This window comes from Vombatus ursinus, unplaced genomic scaffold (assembly GCF_900497805.2).
Source record: "Vombatus ursinus unplaced genomic scaffold, bare-nosed wombat genome assembly UNPS02009205.1, whole genome shotgun sequence".
NCBI lineage: Eukaryota > Metazoa > Chordata > Mammalia > Diprotodontia > Vombatidae > Vombatus > Vombatus ursinus.
Window position 1 is genome coordinate 41,877,157 of NW_020948983.1, and position 27,260 is coordinate 41,904,416.

The following is a 27,260-nucleotide window of genomic DNA, read 5'->3' on the forward strand; positions in this document are numbered from 1 at the left end:
TGTTTTGCTCTATTGAAAGAATGAACTTCAGGAAGTGTGAGAGGAGTGAGTGGCCAGGCCTACTCAAATAATGATGTCAGAATGGAATGAGAATGAGGAGAGAGAGCCCTCCTGGGAAAAAAGTGAGCAATGGCCTCCTGGTTTCTGGCACAAACTGATGCCATAAAGTGAGCTCTGCACTGGAGAGAGCCTGAAGCTATATTTGAAGCAATTCAAGGAATCCATGGAGTTTAATAATAGCCTGAGAGTTAGAAAATACAAAGAAATAAGTAAAGGCACTTGGGAGAAAAATATGAAAGCTTGTTCTACTTCCAGAATCTTTCCCTTAGGACTTCAAACTAATGACAGGTCTTTATTGTCTCATTGTTTTTCCCTCCTCCTTGCCATTGTCCCATTGTCTTGAAGGTATAGGACCCTAGAATCATAGATTTAGAGCTGGAAGAGATCATGGAATTCAACCCCCTCATTTTACATATGAGGAAACTGAGACCTACACAGGTTAATCTATTTGCCAGGGATCACAATGCTAGTAAGTATCTAAGGCAAGATATGAACCCAGGTCTTACCGACTCCAAATTCAGTGCCCTACTACAATTTTACTGAGTTTGTTTTTTTTTTTTTCTGCATTTACAATTTTAAAAGGGAACCCTGGAAACAACAGGGGGGTCAATTTCAAGTCATGTCCCAATTTTTCAGACTGGTGAGATGAAAAAAAACCAACAATAGGGGCCTTCCAGCCCCTTTCCCAAACACAGCTGTCCATTGAGACTTGCCCTTGTCAAGGTTAAGAGCTACCAAGCTAAGAGGGAAAGGTCCACACAGAGTACTGGGGTTGCCATATGCTCAAATGCTCAGCATACTAAGTACTCTCCCTTTTCTGTTGTTCCTTATCACCTTAATTCCTTAAGCTGAAGAAGCTATTCTCTGGTGGTTTCTAGTTGAAAGGGCAAGTTAATGAACTGTAAGCACAAATGAGAGATCAAAGAAGTTCTGACATTCCCTAAAAAGTAGCAGTGCCAACATGCTGTACCAGGGACAACAATGGTTTCCCTTTTTTTTTTTTTTTTGGTAACATTTTAATTTTGTTGAATTCTAGGTGGAAGGGAGAATTATTCTTCATAATTTTTCAGTTTAAGAAGGAGTTGCCTCTTTTGATCAAATAATATTTGGAAGGCACAGGAGAGATAATCAAGGATGAAAGAAAAACTAAGTGTCCACTTACCCAGAGTAGGTGGACTTGATACCATGGAAGAGCTGGTAAAAACACCTGATGATGGAATACAGGGACCATCACTGATGGGCTTCTGAATCTGTTTACTGAACCACTGAGTAGCTGGAGCCACTGGGATTGCCCTGACAGATGAAGTGTACATCAATTATTCACGACCCCTTACCCAAACGTGTCTGCATCCTGTGCTTTACCTTGGTACATAGCAGTGGAAATGGGGCAGCTGATCCCTAAGGCATCTTCAGTCGCAAAAGTCTGACAAAAGTCATGCAGCATTTTCATCCCAAGACCTTCTCTTCGGTGTTTTCGCCTGACAAATGCAGTGTCCAACACAGGCAGCATATAGCACTCACTGGTGTTTCTGCCACACAGACTACCTAGAAGGAGAGAACAAAAAGTGCTTTTCTCTCACTAGTGCCAACTGGGCACCAGGGTTTGGCTCGGCTGGGCTGGGTCACACGGAATACTGACCTAGCAATGTCCCTACACAACCATTCAAGGCTCCGAGTAAATACTCAGTTCACTGGAAATCCACCAGCAATTTGCATTAGATTCACAAACTAAACTGCTCAAGATGAAAACAAGAGATCTTTTCCAATCAACATGTGAACTAAGTTCTCCAGCAATTTCTTTGCAGAACCGTAAGTTGCTACTGAATTACTGAAATACACATCTGTCACTACGGTATGGGTTTACACAAAAGAATACATAAAGGAGTCAATGATTTTATTCCTGTAGGGAATTTCCAATGTAGGAACCCCTTCCACCAATGCTCAAACGCCTCTATGAGTTAGATGATAATTAATGACTTCAAAGATAGGTCCCAGGAAGTTGCCTGAATCATGCTTGGGGCTTGCCCAGGTCATACAACTACTAAGTAACACAGGCAGGATTTGAACTAAGGTTTTATTGACTCCAAGCCCAGCACTCAATCAAGCATTGTTTAGCACCTTCTATATATTAGTGGCAATATAAAAACAAAAATGAAATTATTCACTATGCCACACTTCCTCTTTTTTTGTTGTTCAGTTGTGTCTGACTCTTTGTGACCCTGCAAACCATACTGTGCATGGGGTTTTCTTGGAAGAATACTGGTTTGCCATTTCCTTCCCCAGTAGATTAAGGCATACAGAGGTCAAGTGACTTGCTCAAGGTCACACAGTTAGTAAGTATCTGGGGTCAGATATGAACACAGGTCTTTCTGACTCCAGGGTCAGTACTCTATCCACTATCTAACTCATCTGTCTCTTTTACAGAAGGATAAACTGAGATATAGAGTAGTTAAATAGTGAATAATTAAGACTGGTGACCAATCTCTAGTAGAACATAAGTATATACTATAGGATAGCATGAAGAATCTGATTTTAAACTACAAAGCTATATGTTCTGGGGAGAAAATTGGGAGGAGAGATAGCAAGCAGATTTCCAAATGAGTCACAGCATAGGTTCAAGGAATGTTAAAGAGCTCAGCATCGTGCCTGGCAGCAGTAGGCACTTAAATATTTATTGATTAATAGATTGTTTTTCTTTTTTGCTTTTTTGGTGAGGCAATCGGGGTTAAGTGACTTGCCCAGGGTCACACAGCCAGTTAAGTTTTAAGTGTCTGAGGCTGGATTTGAACTCAGATCCTCTTGACTCCAAGGCCAGAACTCTGTTCACTGCACCACCTAGCTGCCCCAATTAATTGATTTTTGATTGACTGAAAAGAACCTAAGGATCTTTTCATCTAAGTCTTTCATTTGACAGATGAGGTAACAAGACAAGAGAAATTAGGTGACTTAACTATAGTCACAAAGCTAGTGGAAGAACAAGATAAAGAGCCTCTTGATCCTTAATATAATGTCTTTTTTAATATGCCCTACTCCCTCTCAATGGGATAATCATAGACTACAGATTTTTTAAAATGGAAGAATGTATATGTTGAGTCAGGGAAGGTGATCAGAAAGGAATCCTGAAGAAATGGGACTGGAAAAGAACAAGGTTAGGAGGAGATAACACTCAGCAACGGTGGATGTCAGTTTCTGAACTGTGACATGACTGATGGTCATCAATGATCAGCAAAGTAGCAGATATAATGACATTTCCACTCTAAACCTCATGGTAACTCATGGCCTTAGTGATTCATTTAATTCATTTATCTATCCATTCACTCATTCATTCAGATCCCCTATTACATCGTCTCCAAAAGATGGGAGCAGAGATCCGTCAAACAGCAATTATAACCTTGTGTTTGTGTTAGTACATCAAAAATGTATAATCAGACTGATGAACAAAAAAGAGTAAAGAGAGCACAAACTATTGCTTCAGCAGGCTCACTGGATGTCCTTTTATTACACTGACACTCCCTAAGAAGGAGAAAAGAGTTGAGTTAAATACATGAACCACTGGGCTGAAAACAGTAAAGTCAGCACAAGAATAATCCACTTCTTGCTAATTAATGATAGATACGACATGATGTGTGTCACCTCTCTAAGGGACAGAGCTTAAAGCACAGTAAAATAGCCATGAATGATCATGAGAAATAAAGGATGTAGGCACTCTATAGATTTGGTGATAAAAACAACAACAACAATGACTGGCTAGCATAATGATACTTTAAGGTTTGCGAAGTACTTTACACGTGTTATCTCATTTGATATTCATGACAACCCTGAGATAGGGTCTAGTAATATCCTCATTTTATAGGAGAAAGATTAAATGACTTGTTAAGGGTCACGCAGCTAGTGTCTCAGGCTGGATTTGACCTCAGATCTTCCTGACTCCCAGTCCAGCACTCTATCCACTGTACCACCTTGCAGTCTCCAAGGACCTCAGACATTCCAAAGATAACCATAGAAATCCCTTGTGTGGCACAGATGTGTCAGCCGCAAGAAAGAGCTAAGTCCAGGAAGAGCTAAGTTCAGGATCACATACACGCATCGGGAGGTAGAACATCTTCTGACCCTTCCCAAAAATTCCTTTTCCTGCCAAGGCACCTAAAATTCCCACCTTACTTGCTCCTTTGAATTATGAACAGTTGAGATATTAAAATGCAGATGCTATTTGTGAGGAATTGCAAATTCAGCCAAAGCCAACTGTAATTTATCTAATTCATGCTAACAAATCAAAACCCTAAAGGAAAGAAACACTAGACAAGTTCCTCTTTTGTTAGGAAAATAGTTAAGAAAAGGTTGCAAGGTACTCCCTTGGAGCCTGGTAGACAGCACTGGATGCGGGGGGGGGGGGGGGGGGCCAGCAAAGAAGACAAAAGGAAGAACAAACGCTATAATGTGAATTGAAGAGCCCTAAAAATCAACTTCACCCATTTGGGCAGGAGGGGATGGGGGAGGTCAGTTGGGGTAGGAAAGTGAGAAGTCCTGTTTACATGTCTGTGAGAAAAGTCAATGCACAAATGTCTCAACAGTCAAATGCTTTGTAATTCAAGACACTTGAAAAAAATAAATACACATGTGTATGCATACATACATATACTCATTATGCATATACATTACACATACATATGTGTATATATGTATACACATATGGATTAGACCTGTGATTTTTTTTATATTATGCATACACACGTGTGTATATGGACAAATAGAGATTAGACCTGTTCTTTGATACAGGGTATTCCTGGATGAGGTAACCGCCTCTACCAAACAAGGCTGATATCTTTTCTATGACATACAGTCTTAGTTACTTTGGGGCACCGAGAGTTACGGACTTGCCCAAAGTAACCCAGGTCTTCATGACTCAGAGGCTGGCTCTGTGACCACACTGCTCCTCCCTCTCCCTCGCCATCCAACCATCTACATCCATTTGTTTATCTGTCTGTCTCTCCATAGATATAGACTACAGAGATAAAGCTGTCTTAAGCTCAGAGAAATTAAATTGCTTGTCCATAATCTGAAAATATTAATATTGGAGGCAAGATTAGAACCCAGGTCTCACTGACTCCAAGTCCAGTGTTCTTATCAACTATGCCAGCTAATATTCATGAATTGATATACCTTATTATTATGAATGGTATCTACTTCTTAAAAAATATTTCACAAAGAAGTATCTTTACAAAGATTGTTCTAATTTTTATAGCCAGTAGGATAAAGGCCTCATTTCTAAAATATATAGAGAACTGAGTCAAATCTACAAGAATAAAGTCATTCCCCAGTTGATAAATGGTCAAAGGATGTGAACAGGCAATTTTCGGATGAAGAAATTAAAGCTATCTACAGTCATATGAAAAAATGCTCTCAATCACTATTGATAAGAGAAATGCAAATTAAAACAACTTTGAGGTACCACATCACACTTATCAGATTGGCTAACATGACAAAACAGGAAAATGATAAATGTTGGAGAAGATGTTGGAAAACTGGAACACTAATGCATTGTTGGTGGAGTTGTGAATTGATACAACCATTCTGGAGAACAATTTGGAACTATGCCCAAAGGGCTATAAAACTGGGCATACCCTTTGATCCAGCAATACCACTACCAGGTCTGTATCCCAAAGAGATCATAAAAAAAGGAAAAGGACCCAGATGTCCAAAAATATTTATAGCAGCTCTTTTTTGGTGGCAAAGAATTGGAACTTGAGGGGATGCCTATCAATTGGAGGATGGCTGAACAAGTTGTGGTATATGAATGTAATGGAATACTATTATGCTATAAGAAATGATGAGCAAGCAGATTTCAGAAAAACCTGGAAAGACTTGCGTGAACTGATGCTAAGTGAAGTCAGCAGAACCAGGAGAACATTGTATACAGCAACAGCAACATTGTATGATCATCGACTTCATGAAACTTAGCTCTTCAGAGCAATGCAATGATCTAAGACAATTCCAAAAGACTCATGGTGGAAAATGGTATCCACATCCAGAGAAAGAATTATGGAGTCTGAATGCAGATTGAAGCATACGATTTTCTCTTTCTTTTGTTGTTTTTTTTTTCATGGTTTTTACCTTTTGTTCTGATTCTTCTTTAACAACATGACTAATGTGGAAATATGTTTAATATAATCATACATGTATAGCCTATATCAGATTACATACCATCTTGGGGAGGAAAGGGGTGGAGGAAGGGGGAGAATTTAGAATTCAAAATCTTATAAAAGCAAATGTTGAAAATTAAAAATAAATAAATAAATAAAGCCAAAGAGCTTGTTCGTTTAAGTAGGTTAAACATATCCCTTGAAATGCAATTTGTGCTCTTTATTAATCTTATCAATTTACACTCAAGCCCAGTGAAAAGGTAAACTTCTACCTGACCTAGGATAAATATTCTGAGTCAATGAAGCCCAGTCCATTGAGGTCTAACTATATCACTGAATATTTCAGTAGGAAGTCAGGTACTACACCTCCTTTTTACCAAGTGGCAACTCTCAAGTTGACCTTATACCATAACAAAAATCAAGACCTGGGACCATGGCTTTGAAAAGACCAGTAACTATACCAGATTTTTGAACTATAAACTCCTCCTGAAGTCAAACTAAATGTTTCTCTGAATTGAGGGGGGTGGGGCATGTGTGTGAAAATTATATCTGATTTAATTCATCTTAACGCTACTAATTTCTACCTCTTTTCATTCTAAATATATATTCTCTTTCAACCTTATAGGAAGAGAAAGAAACACAGGGAATGTATTTCCCATTATTTTTCTTATACCAGTATCAGAGTAGCAAATAAAAGATCTCTATCAGATTGAAAAGTCACATTTTTTTCTCCATCATTTTTCATATTCAGAAAGGATGGTTCACTTGGATCTCTTGTTATGAAGAACTACTATATACACTTCATTTTGAAGTACATTATATATTACAGAGAAGGTACCAAACCGTATTGGTGGATGAATTACCTCATTTGGAGTTTCAAATACCAAAAAAAAGTCACAGGGAGGGAGGGAGGGCTGGAAGGAAGAGAGGGGGAGAGAAAGAAGGAGAAAGAGAAGGAGAGAGAGAGGGAGAAGGGGTGAGAGAGATAGAGAGAGACACACATGCATAGAGAGAGAGAGAGAGAGAGAGAGGAAGGGGGGCAGAGAGAGAGAGAGCAATCCATATATGGATATATATAATATACCTGCATATATATGTACATGTGTATACTACACATTTATATATGTACACACAGATGTATATATCACATTACCACACTACATACAATGCTAAAAGCACTAATGCTAAAAAGCATAAATGCTTTTTTTTAAATACTATTAAATCTTCGGAGTTCTTTAAAGAAATTATTCCTTGAACCATGTGATCTTAAGAATAGAGCCAATCTTTATAGCTAAACAAAACAAAGAGTAAAGCATTTTCCCCGAAGGCTTCTGAAAAAAAATTACTGCAACAATATAATGTGAAAAAACGTTTTCATCATAGTGTAGCTCAACAAAAACAACTTTGTTTTGATTCTTGAAAAATATTTCAAATGAGAAATAGGATACATAGACAAAATAAAAGAAAAAAATTGGGTAGACGATGCATGAAGGGAGTATTTGTTTTCTTTCTCTAATTCTGAAGGAAGTTAATTCCTATTAACCCATTTAATTTGTTCTGAGAATGTTACTAATAGATTATTTTCACTTTATAAAATGAATCTATTCAGCCAGAAAGATGTCAAATATCCAGAGAAAGTTTCTAAAAATCCACAGAATTCACCACATAGAAGCAGCAGAAATGTAGTTTTATCTAGTCATCTCCCTAGTTTCCTGATTTGGGAAATAATGGGGCCAGACAAGATGATCTTTGAGGTCTTTTCAAGAAGTATTTAGTATTCTGTGATTCTATCCTATGATTTTACTCAACTTGGAAACACTGCCAGTAATGCACAGAATATGTATCCTACACACTAAAAACAGCCCCTTTCAGGGGCAGAGGTAGCTGATGGTACAGTGAATGGAGTGCTGGATGTGGAATCAGGAAGACCTGAGTTCAAATCTGGCCCCCAATACTTATTAGCAATGTAACCCTTGACAAGTCACTTAACCTCTGTTTGCCTCAGTTTCTTCAACTGTAATAATAATAGCACCTACCTAGCAGAGTTGATGTGAGGATCAAAGAAGATCGTATCAGTAAAAAGCACTTAGCACAGTGTGCCTGGCACATAGGAAGTGCTATATAAATGTTTATTCCCTTTCCCCTTCAGCAAATCCTGAGGGGAGACCGCTAAAGTCATCAAGCAATCACAAGCCTTTATTAAGTACTTACTATGTGCCAGGCATTGTGCTAGACACTGAAGACACAAATACAAAGAGTGAAACAATCCCTACTCGCTAGGAACTTACATTTTGTCAGAGAAAATCATCTTCAGGAGAACATGGAAACACCAATAAATGCCATCATGAACAGAGTTTGCATATGTGGGACAAAATGAAAACATTTACAATCCCACATCATTGGGACAGGGCTCTTCTTACAGACAGCAGCTTCTGTAGTGGCTTGTCTATGATAATCTGTTACTAAAAATAACAGAGCGAGCCCCATGGCACAACTGATCCTGCTGTTGAATTATGACAACATAGCTGATGGGAGATGACAGCCGATAAGGGTCCCAGGAAAGAAGAAACACATTAGTGTTCTCTTCCACACTGTAACCCTTTGTTCTCTTCTTCCAGTGATAAGGATATGTAAAATCAATGTAACCAAGACACACACACACACACACACACACACACACACACACACACACACGAGTGATCAAACAAAGATAACCAAAGATAAGAATTTCCAGCTTCTCCAGTTGATCCTGGCAAACAATTAACTAAAATGACTTCCTGGGTGGAAAAACACAGATAGCATGGGGGGTGGGGGGGGGAATGGTGAGAAAGTCAGATTTATACAATTCTGGGCAACTAGAATGTGCACACAGTGTGAACATGGTTTAAAACTAAAATCAGACTTTAGATTACCCTAGAGAAAGATTTAATTCAGGTAACACTATACCCATAATTGTACACAGAGGAAATTTATTTTTATTGAAACTTAAAACCTTTACAGAATCTGAAAGGGTGCACTTTGGGAAAGGCTGGGTCTAAGATTTGTGGACAAAGCATCTAAACAATTACACTGAAAGATCAAGCATTTTCAAATGAAGATTAATCTATCAAATTTATTTGGAAAAAGACTCATGTTCCACACTCTTGCTGGTCACAGTCCCTAAAAATAAGCCAGAACCTCACATCCTAACTTTCTTGCCACAGCCTAACTCTCTTCTGAGGTAATGTCTATGAATTTTGGCATGCCCTAGCTTTTTTTGCATCATATGTCGGGTATTAGTAACAGCCTTTCTCCTGACAGCTAATTGGTAATGTTAAAGAAAAGAAATATAATGAAAGATAATGTTCATATGCTCACTGCAATCTTAAATGTTAACAGATAAGTGTCAGATGCACAGAATCAAAGGGATGAAGCATTTCATCCTACCCACAGGTGATAAGGGAACTAAAGAGAAATGGAGTCAAGATTATATACCCTTGATGATTACATGATAATCATCCTGATGGGAATATAGGTTTTTTAATAATTCAGTTGAATATTCAAGGTTCCTCCAAATCAATTTTTGAACAAAGGGAAACTTAGTAACATTTCCATATGACCATCATCCAGGTAAACACCCAGAATAATCTGCCTTTTACCCAGGACCAATCACAGCCAGCAGTGCTCCCTTAAGCATGTGACTAATTATTTTACCTTTCATCTTGATGGTATAAAAACCAATGGCAGCTCCATTCCTCCACAGAATTTTTGCATGTTCCGTAGCTGAATGAGGTAAAAAAAACATGCCATCATCCAAATTTCTCTCCAATCTTCCAAAAATAACGTAGTTAAGAATAAAAAGTACAATCCTTTCTCCAAAAGACTGGACCTTCAAAGAAAAAAATAGGAAAGACCAAGTGAGACTAGAAACAAAAATCAGACATGAAAAATTCTCCATTTGGAATAAGAGTACGCACTGGGGTCATGTCTATTTTCCATCATTATACAATTCCTTTCATGCCAAAGGACCAAAGGTAAATTATGGTTTCTAAAGAGGTATTTATTATCTTGGCCTTTTCTTAATGGTATGTCTTTGAGGAGTGAGGGATAATACCAGATAATAGCTTCCTTAGCCTTTATGGGTTGTAGAAATGTATTGTATCATATATAACTTAAAAAAAAAAGAAAGAAAATCACACATGCCACTAAACTGGAGGCTAGCTAACTGAAGGTGAGAGCAAACTATTCTAAGATACTGTAAACAGCATATTCAATGTCCTTTGAAAGAAACCAAAACTTTCCTCCTTTTTTTTTCTTAAAGACAGTAAGATGCTGGCTCCAGAGGCCTTTATGCCATGATGGAGAACAATTTTGATCTAATATTTAGGCTCAGTAATATCTAGGACAAAGCATCAATTTATGTATGGGCCCAAGTCTACTTGCTTTGTATATTCCTTTGCTGTAGGAACTTTGGTATAAATAGCTGACCAATCCATTTTATAGAACTGGAGCTGCTTGGGCCTTGACTCCCAATAATTCTCTAGGTTTACAGCAGTTTCCTGTTTTTTTGTGTATTAGGAACCTTATCAAATAATTGAATTTAAGGGGTAATTTCTTAATGTGCAAAATGCTATATAAGAATCAAAAAAAATTCAAGGCTGAAAATCTAAGATGTTGATAGAGACCTACTATGAGGTAATAAGACTAATTTAATGTAGTTATTGAAAAGGAAATTATGTACTAGGTTATATATGTAATTATAGAATCAAAGTATAGGTGTATCCTACTTTCAAAAAAATCAATATTCAAAAGCATCAAGTTTAGAAAACAGACTTTCAAGGGCTTGATTATTCATGTTACCAAATGATTCATCACAGAATTCCTTTCAATTGTAAGCTCCCCAAAGGCACTTGGAATGTGAATCAACTTACACACACAGCTATTCAGAATAAATACATCTATCCTGTAAAGGAAGGGATATCTCAAGTGAAAGAGTGCAAGGTTTTGGACAAGAAATGGACCAATAGTTTGTTAATCCCAAACTGCAAATTTAATTTGGTACTAAAATGAGCATAAATGTCCAAGAATTTTGTTGCTTGTTTGTCTCTAACAAAACCAGTTCAAACAAGATCTGGGTCCGTTTGTGTTGGGTTTTTTTTTTTCCTTTAACTACTGTACCAGAACAAAACTGGCCCATAAAAATAATCTCAGGAGCCAACCTGAATGAAATGGCTATTTTATTCAGGTGTCATCCTGGGAATGGACTTTGAAAAAAATCATCTATCCCTTGCCCCTGCCTGCAGAAAGCAGCACAACAAAATCACACCAAAATGAATTGGATAGGGGAGGAAGGGGGAAATCCTACTTTGCAACCAAGAGGAGCAACATCTGACTCCCGTCCCTTCCCCCTCTTCCCCCCAACAAGTGCTATCATGGTGTCACTTGTACCAAGTTCCCTAAGAACCACAGGGTCCCGACATTGATAGCCCACCGTTTTTATTGTGTAATTTCCTCCTCTGCCTTCCTTTGGTGACCAACATGACCCTCTGTCCAGCCCTAGCAGCCTCTACTTTGATGCCCTCCAGTATGGTGGAATATATTTTTCCTTTGACAAAAACCCAAAGCCAGTAAGCAAGAGTTTGCACAATGATAGTTTGGGAAATCTGCTTATTTTTGACCTGTGGGAGGAGTAACCAGGAAGGAAATTAAGCTGAAAAACCCCAACATGCAAATCACAAATATAAAACAGCCCTATGCAAATAGCCAGATGTCTGAAGAGTGAAACAGCAGAAACCAGATGAGTAGAAAGCAATCCATTTCATTCATTTTGTCACCAAGTCCCTTCAAGGGAAAGAGTGAGAAAAAATGTGTTCTCTCTCACCTGTATTAGACCTTCTCTAGAAGGATCAGATGTTTTCATGATCTCTTCTATGGACCACCATGATTTGTTCAGGTAAACAGCCAAGACTGAAAAAAAAAAGCAAAGACAAATTACATACAGGCAAATAGAGCTATCACAGAAATACTTGAAGGAGCCACAGCCATTGGAAAGATAGCTAACAAATAAATAGTCTGGTGGATAGGGCATAGGACTTAATCTCAGGATGGACCTTGGTTCAGATTCTGCCCAGACATTTAATAGCTCTGTGACTCTGGGCAAGTCATTAATCTATTTGTGTCTCAGTTTCCACATCAGTAAAATAAGGAAAATGCATATCTAAGGTCTCTTCCAACTGTACCTCACAGGGAAAAAATGAGTGGCAAATTTGTCCTGAAAACATGACTCAATGGATTGTAGCCACTCATCTGGGAAAGTATATACTTAGTACCCTACTGTTAAACTATGAACTCCTAGGATCTAAAATTAGAAGAATTTCTAGGCCTCACCTAGTCCAACAAACTCCTTACAGACAAGGAAATGGAACCCAGAGGGGTGAAATAACTTGCCAAGGTCAAGGAGCTAGGGTGGAATTTGAACACAGATCCTTTGACTCCTGATCCAACACTCTTCCCCCTTCCCAAAGAGGAAGACAATTCCATCTACCTAAACATTAAGAGGCAGCATGGCATACTGCATAGGAAGCAGGTCTCAGGTCTTGAAGACCTATATGATCAAATGAGATACTATTTATGAAGCACTTAACATGTTGCCTGGCACATAGCAGGTGTTCAATAAATGTTTATTCCTCTCCCTCCTACAACAACAATGACTGTGAGCAACTTGCTAAGAATACAATACAAATTACAAAGGAGTTGCTGAGATCTTCCTTGGTAGAGGGAATTTTCTTATTGGGAGTTCTGTATACCAGTCAAACTCTAGGTCTGTCCAAAAAAAAAAAAAAAAGACGGAACTTTCAGTACCTGTGGCCTTAATAATCTGCTTCCAACAAAGCACCTAAATCACAATACAACCCACAAAAGATACTTAACTGACACACTGGGCAAGCCTGAGTTCTTCACTTTCATCATTATACCATCAGAGAGCAGGTTTTTTATAGGTGGGGTCTTTTAAGTTATTTTTCAGTGCTTGGACTGAAATCCACATTTTTTTAGAGTCAGTCATCACCACCAGTTGGTATTTTCTATAGTCTTTTCCTCCTTTTGCCAGCTCCACCCAACCCCTTTGATCTTGAGTTTTTCTCAGGTGTGTCCAAGGAGATATGGATTTCCAACTTCTCCACCCTGGTGCTAACAGAATAAGCACATAACATCTCTCCCCACCCTCACCCTTACCCCTCACACAGTCACTTCCAAGTTCTCTAAGAGAGCTGACTGCTGATAACTGCTGAGGAAATACAAAGCAGATTAAAATAACAAACCAAAAATGAAAACTCCTAACACAAGAAGTCGCTCTGCAACTCCCCTCCATCTCACTTCAGACTCCAACTACCTATTCTCTAAAACTGTCCTAAACTGTTTTCACAAAGGTATAATTCAGCAACTGGGCAAATTAAATTGCATAACATCGCTAAAATCTGCCCCACATCTGTCTGCTCACCTGATCCCCTTCCTGGTATAAGCCTTTATCACCTCTCATTTGAACTACTGCAATAATCTTCTAATTATTCTCCTTGCCTCAAAACCTCTCTCTTTTCCAGTTGCAAAGGTGATAATTCTAATGCCTAATAATAGTAGCTTGCATTTATACAATGCTTTAAGGTTTACAAAGTGCTTTACAAATCTCATCTGACCCTCACAACAACTTTGGGAGGTAGGTTCTAGCCTTATCTCCATTTTACATTTGAAGAAACTGAGGCAGACAGAGGTTAAGCAACTTGTGCAGAATTACACAGCTAGTAAATGTCTAACTAATTGGATTTGAATTCAGATCTTCCTGACTCCAGGCCCAATGCTCTAATTCACTGCGCCAGCTAGCTGCCTGCATAAGTTTGATCATGTCATTCTCACGCTCAAAAATGTCCAGTGACTTTCTCCTGCCTCTATAATAAACAATAAAAACTTGTTTGGTGTTTAAAGCTTTTGTCATTCTTTCTTCAACCTACTCTTCCAAGCTTACTACACATTAGTTCCCTTCATACACAATATGTTCTAGCAAAACTGGCCTAGCTGTCAGATTATATACATGACATTTGTACTCTCTCCTCACCTCTATTTCTTCCTTCAAAATTCAGTTCAAATGCCATCTCCTCCATCGGACTTTTATTTCTTCCCCTACCTCCTTCTATTTACTTTGATTATAATTTTATTTTCTTGTGTGTGTACATTTCTCCTAAATAGAATATAAACTCCTTGAGAACAAGAACTGTTTCTTTTTTAATTGTATTTGTATTTATATCTTCTGTACATTTTTGTACATTTCTTGATCATCTCTTCCCCTACCCAGAGAGCTATCCCTTAAATGACTGAAAAAAAAAAAGGAAAAAAGAAAGCCATTCTGCCCGACACTATATAAAATATTTCTCACTCAATAGTCCTTTACCTTTGCAAAGATGGGAAGGAGATGCATTTTTCTCATATCTTCATCGGGGCTGTTTGGTCATTTAATTACGTAACATTCAGTTTCTTGTTGTTTTTGTTGTTCTCTGCATTTGCGCTATAGATAGTGTATATATCGTTTTTGGTAGGTCTTCTTACTTCCTCCAGCATCCATTCATATAAGTTTTCCCATACTTCTCTGAATTATTCATAACATGAAGAATTTCTTTTCGTTTCTTACCAGCCCAATAATATTCCATTATATTCATTCACTACCCTTTATTTACCATTCCTCAAAAGACTGGACCTCTCTTTTGTTTCTAATTCTTTGCTTCTATACAAAGTGCTGTTAAGAACATTAATCTCCTTTGAGTATAAGGCAGGTGATGTTTCATTTTTGTCTTTGTAGCATAACACAGGGAAGATAGTAGCGGCTTAATAAATGTTTGTAGATTGATTTATTAATTAGCTAAGAAGACTCATAAGTGAAAAGAAAGGCTGTTTCAGGGGTGGGGTACCTGCGGCCTCAAGGCCGCAAGTGGCCCTCTAGATCCTCAAATGTGTCCCTTTGACTGAATCTAAACTTCAAAGAACAAATCTCCTTAATAAGAGAATTTGTTCTGTAAGACTTGGACTCAGTCAAAAGGCTGCACTCAAGGACCTAGAAGGCCACACGTGGCCTCAAGAGCACAGGTTCCCCATCCCTGATCTAGTACTGGTCAAGTCCAAGGATGAAGTGACAAGAAATGGTCTGGTGATTCCCTGTGAACAGAGGGGTGCTAAGGCAGGTATGGTGACCTGACAAGAACATCTGAACAATGACTCATGGCAACCTGACAAGAGCATTTACTCAGGATGTTTCAGAAAGTATCCCAGGAGTTGTCAAACCTGACAATCATTACTCACTTCCAGTGACTCATGGGGGACAAAAGAAGGAATCCAAAGAGTGCTGCTATGCATTATGAGGTCCTGGGCAAAAACCTAAAAACCTTAAGGCAAAGGCAAAGGCAAAGGCAAAGGCAAAATTTTCATCACTGCTGTCAGTGGAAGGTGGGGGTTTTAGAAGAGAGAGGCAGATTTAGTATGTGATTAACTGGTTAAGAAGATGGTGTCTGTGAATAGGACTTTGATTTCCAGTGCAGGGCTTAAGCTACATAAATGACAAGTTTGTGGCCAGAGAAGAAGTATATATATTGAGTTTAAAATTTGGTTTTTAAAACATATAAGTATATGTAACATATAAAAAACTATATATATACACACATGTAATTGTTTATATATATGAATGTTACTATAAATATATAATTTGTATATATGCATAGTACAAGTGTTGTGCATATATGTGTGTATGTGTATATGTGTGTATGTGTGTGTGCGTGCATGCGTGTGCACGCCTAGAGACTTTCAAATGTAATCAGGAGTCTTGAAATTGAAAACATAATTAAAGGAAGAAAACTGCCTACTTATATTGCCCACAAAAATGCCAAAACAGATACCCCAGAAGTAATTGTAGCATAGGAAGAAGAGCGAGGTCTATTAAGAGAAGAAAATAACCAATAAATGGGGCAGGACTAACCACTTCCACTGCCTCAGATGCCTACGCCTAAAAACATGCAGAACACATTCTAAACAAAGTGAACACGAGATCTTGATGTGAGGAAATTTACCAATGAGGCCTACCATTTTATCAATCAATCAACAAGCATTTTTAAGCACCTTCATAGTGCTAGGCACTGTGCTAAGCTATCATTGAGACTGGCATACGATCCATGATATATGGAAACAGAAGAAGATACCTTATCCAAAAGGAACAAAACAGACACGTGAGCAGCAAAGAGGTATACACACAAGACATAATCATGTAGAGGAAACCACAAACTGGAGGAGAAGCATGGTGAAGAACATTCTGGTAAGATTAAATGGAAAGACAAGCAGAAGCAACATTAGAGTGGGATTATACTATATGCCACCAGACTAAAAAGAAGAAATGGTTGAATTCATAAAACCCAGCGTCGTGGCATGATAGCATAACAGCAGAGAACTTTACCTCAATATCTCCTAAAGCAGTCTCTTCTTTAAAAAAAAAATGGTTAATAAATTCTTGAGTTCTCTTAATAAAAGCCTCATTCTTCAAAAGATGAAAAAAATCAGCCAGAGAAAAACTGTGATTCTGGGCTTGACAAACAAAGAGAAACTAGCTGTTGGAATAGAAATAATAGGAACCTTAGGAGGAAGTGACCAGCTTAGAATCTGTGATTAAAAAAAAATTCAGGGCATATAAAATGGACCTCAGTTCTCTGCAGCCCCCTGTAGCTTCTGCAAGGGTCATCGGAGAGTGGGAGAAATGGTGGGCAGAAGGTATAAAGAATCTATCAGTGGCGCATTAGGTAATCTCTGGGAATAATTACACAATGGGTGATGTCCTCTAGAAGAAAAGAAGGTGCTATAAAAATGCTTCATTTATTAATTTTTAATTTCACCCACTGTGGCTTATAGAAGGTCTATAAAGCAATGATAATGATGATGTTCCTGTTTAATGTGAATCAATAAAAGGTCAATTTACTAATAATCATTTCTCTGGATAGAAAATGCATGAGATAGCATTAGTCACACACATTAATGTTACAAAATAGATTTATCTTGCTTAAAAAGCCAAATCTTACATTGTTAAGTACACACACAATGATGAAAATAAAATACAATCTTATTGAACAAATGCAAAATAGATCACACTGCAGACCAGCTCCTGAATAAGGAAAAAAAAATATCTTGAATAGCATTAGCACTTGGTCAATAAAGGATATCACCTAATTAAGATAAAATAGGAATAAAAATGGTTGACAAGCATATTTTGGAAAGCTGAACACATTCAAATCAGCAAGGCCTAACAACATGAATCCTGAGTATGGAATGAATGGGATGTTGTTATTGACATGTCACTAATGATTATTCTTTAGAAGGACAGAGCAATGTTCTCTGAAGGAAAAAACAGGAAGTCTACATTAGTCAAAGAGTTAGGGCAACAAGGGAAGTTGAAATCATAGTTTAAATCTCTATATAAGCTAGCTAGAAAACTCTCTTCAACAGTCACATGCTACATCCCATTTGGGTCCACTATTTCACAAATGGGCACCATTTGTGTGGATGGCTTAGAGCAAATCTATCATTATGACTAGAAAAATACCATGAATCACATATATATGCCCATCTGGTAGCTAGGACATGTTGAAACTAGAAAGTGATGTATTACTATGTTCCCTTTTATTATTTAAATTCTCTATGAATGACTTGGCCAAAGAGACTCACTGTGCTAAGGGCTTTAGATACAAAGAAAAAAAAGAGACAATCCCTGTTCTCAGGGAGTTCACAGTCTAATAAAGGTGACAACATGAAAATAATTCTGTCCAAACAAGCTATGTATAAGATAAGTTGGAAATAATCAGTGGAGGGAAGGTATTAGAATTAAGGGGGATTGGAAAAGCTTCCCATAGAAGGAAGCCAGGGAAGCTAGGAAGCAGGGTTGAGAAGGATGAGAATTCCAGGCATGGGTGACAGCCAATGAAAATGCCTGGAGTTGGGAGATAAAGAGAAGTAGGTCAGTCTCATCTTCTGCTCATTCTCACCACTATGCCCTGGCTTATGATGACTCAAATGCAAAGAATGACCTTCTTCTCTCCTATCTGCCTGGCTAAATTCTGTCAATCTTTCAAGATCCAGATCAAACTCTCCATACTCTTAGAAGCCTTCTCCAATAATTCTAGCTGACTCCATCTCTTCCTTCCTTGGCTTTCCACAGCACTTACTATTCATATACCCTGGTACTCAATTATTATTTTTTTTTTTGCTTTTTTTTTGGTCGGGGTGGGGGAGGGGGAGGCAATCAGGGTTAAGTGACTTGCCCAGGGTCACACAGCTAGTAAGTGTTAAGTGTCTGAGGCCAGATTTGAACTCAGGTCCCTCCAAGGCTGGAACTGTACCCACTGCACCACCCAGCTGCCCCTTCAACTATATTTTAATTAATATTTCATTATATACTCTTTTCTATTATTTTTCTTCCTTTTCATATATATGTAAGTATATGAACTAGTTATATTCCATGAGATTTTAATATACTTGAAGTCAGGGGCTATGATAAATAATATTTTGAGGCATGCACTTTAGCAGCTAACAATATTGGACACAAAAGAACTGAGCTTAAAAACCTGCTTTTAACACTAATTAGCTTTGGTACCTCAGACAAGTCACTGTACCTCTCAAGGCCTGAGTTTCTCCTCATCAGAAAAATGAAGGGATTGTTCTAGGTGATCTCTAAAATCCCTTTTAGAACTGATGATTTGTGATCCCAAGAAATGGTGAAGCACAAACCTGGAAATTCTCTCTCTCTCCTCTAACTCAACCTTAGTACTCAGTGCTTGTCATATTATACTTCTACAATACCACTGTATCATGTCTTATTGCCCATAGTATTCTGCCCTAGGACAAGGGGCACTCACACCAACAAAAACATGGATTCTTAGCATTTTGAAATATGGAATAAGCATATGGAAAACCTGGATCAAACTCAAAGAACTGGACCAATGTTGATTAAAGAATGGAAATTAAGTCCATTGAATGATCCTATGAATAGGGCTAAAGGATTTGGGGCTATTACTGTGAAATATATGTTGTTATGAGTTAAGTACTAACTACTTGCTCTTTATATCCAAAAAAAAAAAAAGAAAGAAAGAAAGAACGAAAGAAAGAAAGAAAAACAATTGACCTGGAAAATATATCAAGGGGAGATTATTTAAGAATTATTGGACTACTTCAAAGCCATGATCAAAAAAAGAGCATAGCATATTTCAATAAATTATAAAGGAAAACTGTCCAGATAAAACTGGACCAGAAGACAAAAGTATAAATTAAAAGAATTCACTGACCATCTCCTGAAAGAGATCCCAAAAATAAAATTCCCAGGAATATTATAGCCAAATTCCAGAGCTCCCAGGTCAAGGAGGGAAAAAAAAACAAAAAACAGCTAAAAAGAAACAATTAAAATACAATGGGCTAGTCAGGATCACACAAGATTTAGCAGTTACCAACTTAGAAGGGTTGAAGGCTTGGAATATGATATTCCAGAAGACAAGGGAGCTAGGATTACAATCAAGAGTAAACTATCCAACAAAGTTGAGTATAATACTTCAGAGGAAGAAAATGGATATTTAATGAAATAGAAGACTTTCAAGCATTCCTGATGAAAAAACCTGAGCTGAATAGAAAATCTGACATTCAAACACAAGACTCAAGAGAAGCACAGAAAGGGAAACATGAAAGAGAAATCATAACAAACTTAAAGTTAAATATATGGGAAGATGATACATGCAACTGCTAAGAACTTTATTATTAGGGCTGTTATAAGTAGTCTACATAGACAAAAAGCATAGGTGTGAGTCTATTATGTTGGAATGATCTCAAAAAAAGAATAGAAGGTTGAGAAAGAGTGATGAACTGGGAGAAAGGGGAAGGGAGAAGAATAGGAAAAATCATCTCAATTAAAAGAGGACACAAGGTAGAGTTTTTATAACAGAGGGGAAAATAGGTGGAGAGGGGCAATGCTTGAACTTCACTCATCAGAATGGGTTCAAAGAGGGAACAATATATATACATATATTATATATATATAGACACACACACACACACACCACACAGTTGGATATAGAAATTCATTTTACCCAACAGAGAAGCAGAAAAGGAAGGCGCTAAGGAAAAGTGGGGTTAAGAGGGATGGTAGATTAAAGGAGGAGATAGAGTGGGAAAAAAGAGAAGGATAAATAGAGGGAATAGGATGAAGGAAAATACAGAGTTAGCAACCATAACTATAAATGTAAATGGGATGAACTCACCCATAAAATGGAAGCAGATAGCAGAATAGATTAGAAACCAGAATCCAACAATATGTTGTTTACAAAAGATAATCTTCAAACAGAAAGACATACAAATAGTTAAAATAAGGGGCTGGAGCACAATCTACTATAGTTAAAGTAAAAAAGGCAAAGGTAGCAATCAGGATCTCAAACAAAGCAAAAGCAAAAAAAAATGCCTAATTAAAAGGAATATTCAAGGAATGTGTTGTTTTCTAAGTCAACATGAGGCCCTCAGGGATCCTAATGTGCAGCTTAATGTCCCTCCCCCATTTCCATTTGAGTTTGATACCACTAGTCTAAACTTATAACTTCACTGGCATACATAAATAGATAGATGAAGTACTTATTAAGTATTTACTATGTGATAAACACTGTGCTAATCACCAAGAGACACAAAAACAGCAAAAATGGCAATCCATAACTTCAAGGAGCTTACATTCTAATGGAAGAAGACAAGCAGTCAGTCAATCAATCACTACTTATTGATTGACTGACATAACAGGAAGCTGGAAAAGGGAAAGGGGAACTGCATAGGTTCAAGGCTTCTGTGGAGGGGGTAGAAAAGTATGGAGTGATTAACACAGCTGGGAATGAAGTGAGTATGGTCTGGGTACTTTATGAGATAGTGGTATGGGCTAGGGACCATGAATCAAAAAGAGGACTGAAGGATGAAGGCATCTTCAGGATGAGAAGACTATTTCCAAGGAAATGAGAATTTGGGTAGAGTGAGGGATGAAGCCAATAGTGAAGTCAATATGGCCTGGGTACCCCATAAAATGGTGGTCCAGACTCACAAATCAGAAGAGAGGACCATAGGGCAGAGGTAGAGGTGGTCCCCACCTCCACATGAGGAAACTCCATCTACCAATGTGCGTTGGTACCATCTTTGCAACCTATTAACATTTAGTTTTTTACTACCTTGTTAAATTTACTATATACTGTTCCAAATAAACTATATGCAACAGAAGCTCACAATTTCATACACAATCTTCTTTTTTGTCCTTTGCATATTGTAATATTTGTGGTTGTTGATGATTGTTGAGTTCATAATAAATCAAGGAAAACATTTACAAAAATTAAATTAAATTAAAATGAAGGAACTGAAACATGTGGATTAAAAGACATGCCTAAGATTACTCTGGAAGCAGCAGCGGAAGGGATGAACACAAATCTTCTGACTCTAGAACCAGAAAAGCATTTATATGGAGACAACTATTGTGCCTGACACTGGGTCAAGAACTTTTACAAGTATTATCTCATGTGATCTTCACAATAATCCTGTGAAGTAGATGCTATTATTATTCCCAGTTTATAGTTGAGGAAACTGAGGCAAACAGAGCTTAAGTGACTTGCCCAGAGTTACACAGCTACTAAGTGTCTGAGGTCAAATTTGAACTCAAGTCTTCCTGACTCCAGGTCCAGTGCTCTGTGCACTATGGTGCTGCCTAGCTGCCCACTGTTACCACTGTTCAATTGTACTAGCTTTTGGCTATACCAAAGCTCTTCTGTCTCATTAAATACTGTAAAAAGTCTCAAAAAAAAACCCCCAAATCTGGCACAATGTTTCCATACCTCTTACTAGCTATTTTATTTTCTCAATCAGGAAAAGGTTGTTCAGGCAACCATGTAACTCACACGTCCAAATGGATCTCAATCTTTTATTATGAGGTTTTTTTTTTCCCCAAAGAATCAATACACATTATTATCTAACTAATCTAACCAGTTCAGCAAACTTTTTTTTAACCTACTTCTGATGTGAGTCTCCTTAAAAGAGCAAAAACTTCTTTTTTTCTCTGGATATGTAAAAAATATACAAAGACAAAAGTGTTTTTTAACAGGTATTCAGCGGCCTCTTCAGAGCTGGTTTCAGGGACTAGCTGCCTACAAAGACAAAAACTAAAAAACCAGTCACCACCTCTTTGTGCAGAAGCAGTGACTAGACTTTGTGACATGTTAGATCAAATTAGGTTTTCAAATTATTTGCATCCATATGATATTAGTGCCTGAGTCAGTGACCATAGTAATTCCCCTTTCCCATAATTTGCAAGGCTCAGCATTCACCCATCTCAGAAAAGGTGACATAGTTACCACTATGTTAACTCTATTTCCTAGCACCTCAGCACCATAGAGAATGAGATTCACCAATTTAGTAGACCTCAATTTGAAGCATACCAAGTGTTCCTCCATATTAGCTTCTTTTCTACTTGTTTCCTAAGTTTGATTTGTCTCCCTAACTAGATTAAAAGCTCTCTGTGGACAGATGCCATGTTTATGCCTCTCATGAACATTCTTAGCATCAAGCACAGTGCTAGGAATATATTAAGTGCCCAAGAAATAGGACCATAGGATTTAGAGCTAAATGGGAACCCCAAAAATCATTTCAGTCCAACCCTTCATTTTATAGATGAGGAAACTGAGGCCAAGAGAGATTCTATGATTTCCCCAGTGTCACCCAAAAGTAAGCAGCACAATCCAGATCCAAACCTCCATGCTCTGACTCCAAATCCAATGTGTTCTTTCTCCCCTGCCTTACTGATCAATTCACCCCTTGCCTCAACTGTAAGACTCGCCCAAAACAAAAGCTGCTGCTGCTCCATGACAAATTCAAGAACTATGTAGCTACAAAAAAAAAAAAAAAAAAAAAGAGAGAAACAGAGCTAAAACAAAAGTGACATGACATCTTCCTAAAAGCAAAATACACGTAGGGAAGAAAACTGAAAACTTCTGGCAGAGGACAGCACATAAACACATTCCAAGGAATTGCATGACTTTCATGCAACATTTACTAAGCTATTCAATAATTTAAGGGGAGGGGAAAAATATGCCAGTTGACATAGCAACTGTCACATCAAATTACTAGGGCTACCATTTCTATACAGATGTCTTCCTTAAAGTAAAACACTTTCCCAGATACCAAGTGAACTTATGTACCTCTCTACCATGATGCCAAGAAACATCTGCTTTACAGCACTTATATCCGTTTCATTGTATTATTGAGGCCTTTTTTTCTTCTTGCAAAGCAGAATTTTTCACAAGTTCCTACAAGCCTAGGTTTCAACCAAACAAATTGTATTTGCCTACTCACTCTCACCTTCTCTTTACCAACTGATATAATATGTTGTGAGGAGGAGAAGAAAAGAGAATACCTTGTTCCAAAGGTGCTGGTAATAGCTGTGCTGTAGTTCTTGAAAAAAAGTTGTAATGTGAGATGATCTAAATTGTTATTTGTCCTATGCTGCTACCACAAAGAGACTCAAAGGGTAGCAAGTATCAAGAGCGGCTGCCTCTAAGTAAGCTACAAGGACAACTTTTCAGATTTAATTCCTGAATCACAGAGTTTAAAGGAACCCCAGAGGTCATCTTGGACCCTCTACCCAGACAGGAATCCCCTCTACATTTCCCAACACGTGTCTTCACGTAAACACCACTAGTGAGGCAGAGTTCATTACTTCCCAGAAGCAGCCCAGTTACAAAGGTTTCCCTCACCTCCATTTGTCACAGTTCTGCCTAAAAATGATAATATAAATAATAAAAACAATAACAACTAGCACTGATATAGTGCTTTCCAGTTTGCAAACTTCTATACAAATATCTCTGAGAATAGAGCAGATAGGTGTAATCCTTCTTCCACATGTCACTGTCTTATAAACTTTTTTTTTTTTTGCGAGGCAATTGGGGTTAAGTGACTTGCCCAGAGCCACCCAGCTAGTGGGTGTTATGTGTCTGAGGCCAGATTTGAAATCAGGTCCTCCTGACTCCATGGCCGGTGCTCTATCCACTGTGTCACCTAGTTGCCCCCGGTGTCTAATACTTAAAGACAGTTATAAAATCCTCCTCCTCAGTCTTCTCTTCTCCAGATTAAACATCCCTAATTCCTTCAATTCATCCTCATTATCTTGAAATACTTCGTCATCCTGGTTACTCCTCTGGATACCCTCCAAGCTGTCAACATGATTCTCAAAATCAAGTGCTCAAGACTGAAGAGAATACTGCAGGGTAAAGTGGAATTCCCCTTTCCTTCTTTATATGACTAAGCTCACCTTAGCTTTTTAGCACACTGTTGAGTCATGTAAGGCTTGCAGTTCACTAAAATCCATTACCCTTATTTTACTTGAGGAGACTGAGGCAGAGACAGAGGGTGGTCGGATGACTTGCCCAGGGTCATACAGTCAGTAAATGTCTGAGGTCACATCTGAACTCAGGGCTTTCTGACTCTGGGTCCAGCACACTATCCTCACTGAAGTAATTAAACTAGATGAGCAAATGGTTTACAAACTCTTTGGTCTCAGGTCCTCTTTAAATTATTAAAAATTATGGAGAATCCCAAAGGACTTTTATATATATATATTACATATATATATATATAAAATATATATATATATTACATATATATATATATAAAATATATATATATATATAGTCATTAGGAATTAAAACTACAAGATTTTTAAATGTGTATGTTTGTTAATTAATTATTAATTTGTTAATTAATTTTAAAATAATAATAATAATCCCTTTGTGCATCAATAGCAGCAACATGATTTTTTTTTGCAAAAAATAACCATATTTTCCCCGAAAGTAGTGAGAAGAGTAGCACTGTTTTTACATATTTTTGTAAATCTCTTTAATGTCTGGTTTAAGAGAAGACAGCTCCTATCTGCTTGTGCATTAAAAATGTTGTGATATATCATTTTGATTGAAATGTATGAGGAAAATCTGGCCTCACACAGATAGGTTTGGGTATTTTAATACAGAAATATTGTCTTGGTATTATTATGAAAATAGTTTTGATCTCACAGACTTTCTTCTGAAATGGTCTCCGGGATCCCAAGAGGCAAGGTGAGAAGTGTTGGGATAAATGATCTCAAGGTCCCTTCCAGCTCTACCATTCTATGCAAATACGCAAGTAACTGAAAATGCAATGGAAAAAACACTGATTTCGGGGAGTTAGAATATCTAGTTTCAGGGTTGGGGGGAGGGAGAGTTCAGCTCCTAAACTGAGGGAACTGGACTAGAAGATGACCCCGATGGTTCTGTCCAGCCCTGAATCCTATAATTCTATGATCCTATTCAAGTTGAAAGTCTATTATGTCACTAGAAATTGTATTTTAGAAATCATAAGGCATTCCTCCTGTATCCATCAAAAGTCAACAATAAAAAAGGGAGCAGAGACAGCATGGCATAATGGATAAAGAAATGTCCTCTGAGCTAGCAAGACCTCCATTCTGCCATATATTGGCTAAATGATCTTGGGCAAGTACTTTATCCTGCCAAAGCCTCAGGGCTTTGAAAAATGAGTTAATAATAGCCCTAACTTCACAGGTTTGTAGTGAGTATAAGATTATTAGATAATATATGAATAGTATTTTGCAAACTTAAATACACTATAGGAATATTACCTGGTATTGTTTTTAAAAATACAATAGGGGAAGCAACTATAATCATAATTTTTTCAATATAGTAAAACCTCCTTAACTGGGAATCTACCAATTTAGTATTTATAATGAATTATCATTCATTCTAGACTAAACAGAAGGTTATTATTACATTATCCAGGGGGGAAAAAAAGATCTGCTAAGTATTTTAATAAAATCAACAAAATTGTATGAGGCATGTTTAACCTATTAAGACAATAAACTCAATTTAAGGAGGTCAGTACATTAATTGCTCACATGGCAAGAGACACTGCTAATTACAGAGAAGGCTCTGTGTTAGGGGTTCAGCTGGATTTCTGCTTGGAGATACTTTGTTGGTAGTTATTTTGAACTACTGTAGGTGCTTAAAAATTATAGTACCTGAAATTCTTTACAAAATATTATTTAATTGGGTATTTTACTAATCTAAAATAACCTTTCTCACCCCAAATTAGGTTGAATTAGTGAATGTAAATTAGAAGTTTGTCATCCTGTTTAACATCCTCATCCTGACAGAATGGAGTCTGACAAACCCACTCTACATAAATCTAATTGCTTTTGGTCTAGGAATCTACATGATGTCTAGTGCCTGATTATGGAAATAGTGGTGTCTGTAGCTGTATCCTAGCTCTCAAACAGAAATTCAGCCATTTCTGCCAATTTCCCCAAATACCAATCATAACTTTCATTCCTCTCTGGAAACTGGGTAGTACATACTACGTACAAGAGTATGCTACCCCTTCCCATACCACACCCCTCTTAGGGCATGCTCTGTCAATATTTCAATCAAGCACGTGGAAGGTTGACATAAGCCTGCTTTTAGACAGGCATGCTGTAGGGGCTGCCCCACACGCCCCCAATATCTCAATTCAGAGAATGCACAGATATCCTCTGATTGCTTTCTGTCAGTCATAATGATTCAGGGTTCATACTGTGTGGTAAATTGTTTTGACTAGCTTCTTAGCTGGAACTCCATGGATATATACTAATGGGGTAAGCCCTACCCCTCAGGCTCCTCTTCCTGCTAGCTTTGAAGTACAAGGACCCCTCAACTGGATGGGATAGACACTCCCCCCCAACCTCATCTAGCTGCAAGCCAAGAGATCACTGACTTCCTATGTAAATCTGTGTCTGGGATGGGGACACCTTCAATTTATGTCTTCTTTCCCATGAGATTGTGACTTTCTCAAAGGCAGGGACTATCTTTTGCCCTTCTTTGTATCCCCAGGACTTTTCATAGTTCTAAGCACATAGCAGGCACTTAATAAATGTTTATTGACTGACTGACTTACTTTGATACAGAGATCTTGTGAGACCCCAAAAGGCAG

At 37.8% G+C, this 27,260-nt stretch overlaps 1 protein-coding gene across 6 annotated transcripts in view; it reads right to left on the reverse strand.

Annotated features, from left to right (window-relative positions):
- The window catches only part of FAM169B (family with sequence similarity 169 member B), a 110,070-nt gene that overhangs the window by 13,213 nt on the left and 69,597 nt on the right, over positions 1–27,260 (reverse strand). For 5 of the 6 annotated variants that reach the window (XM_027852221.1, XM_027852222.1, XM_027852218.1 and 2 more), the window contains exons 4-6: positions 12,061–12,146; positions 9,894–10,068; positions 1,423–1,605 (exon numbers count right to left, since the gene is read on the reverse strand). In XM_027852221.1, the coding sequence (XP_027708022.1) occupies positions 1,423–1,605; positions 9,894–10,068; positions 12,061–12,146 (444 nt within the window). The remainder of the gene's footprint in view (positions 1–1,422; positions 1,606–9,893; positions 10,069–12,060; positions 12,147–27,260) is intronic. The other variant, XM_027852223.1, reaches the window with a different exon arrangement.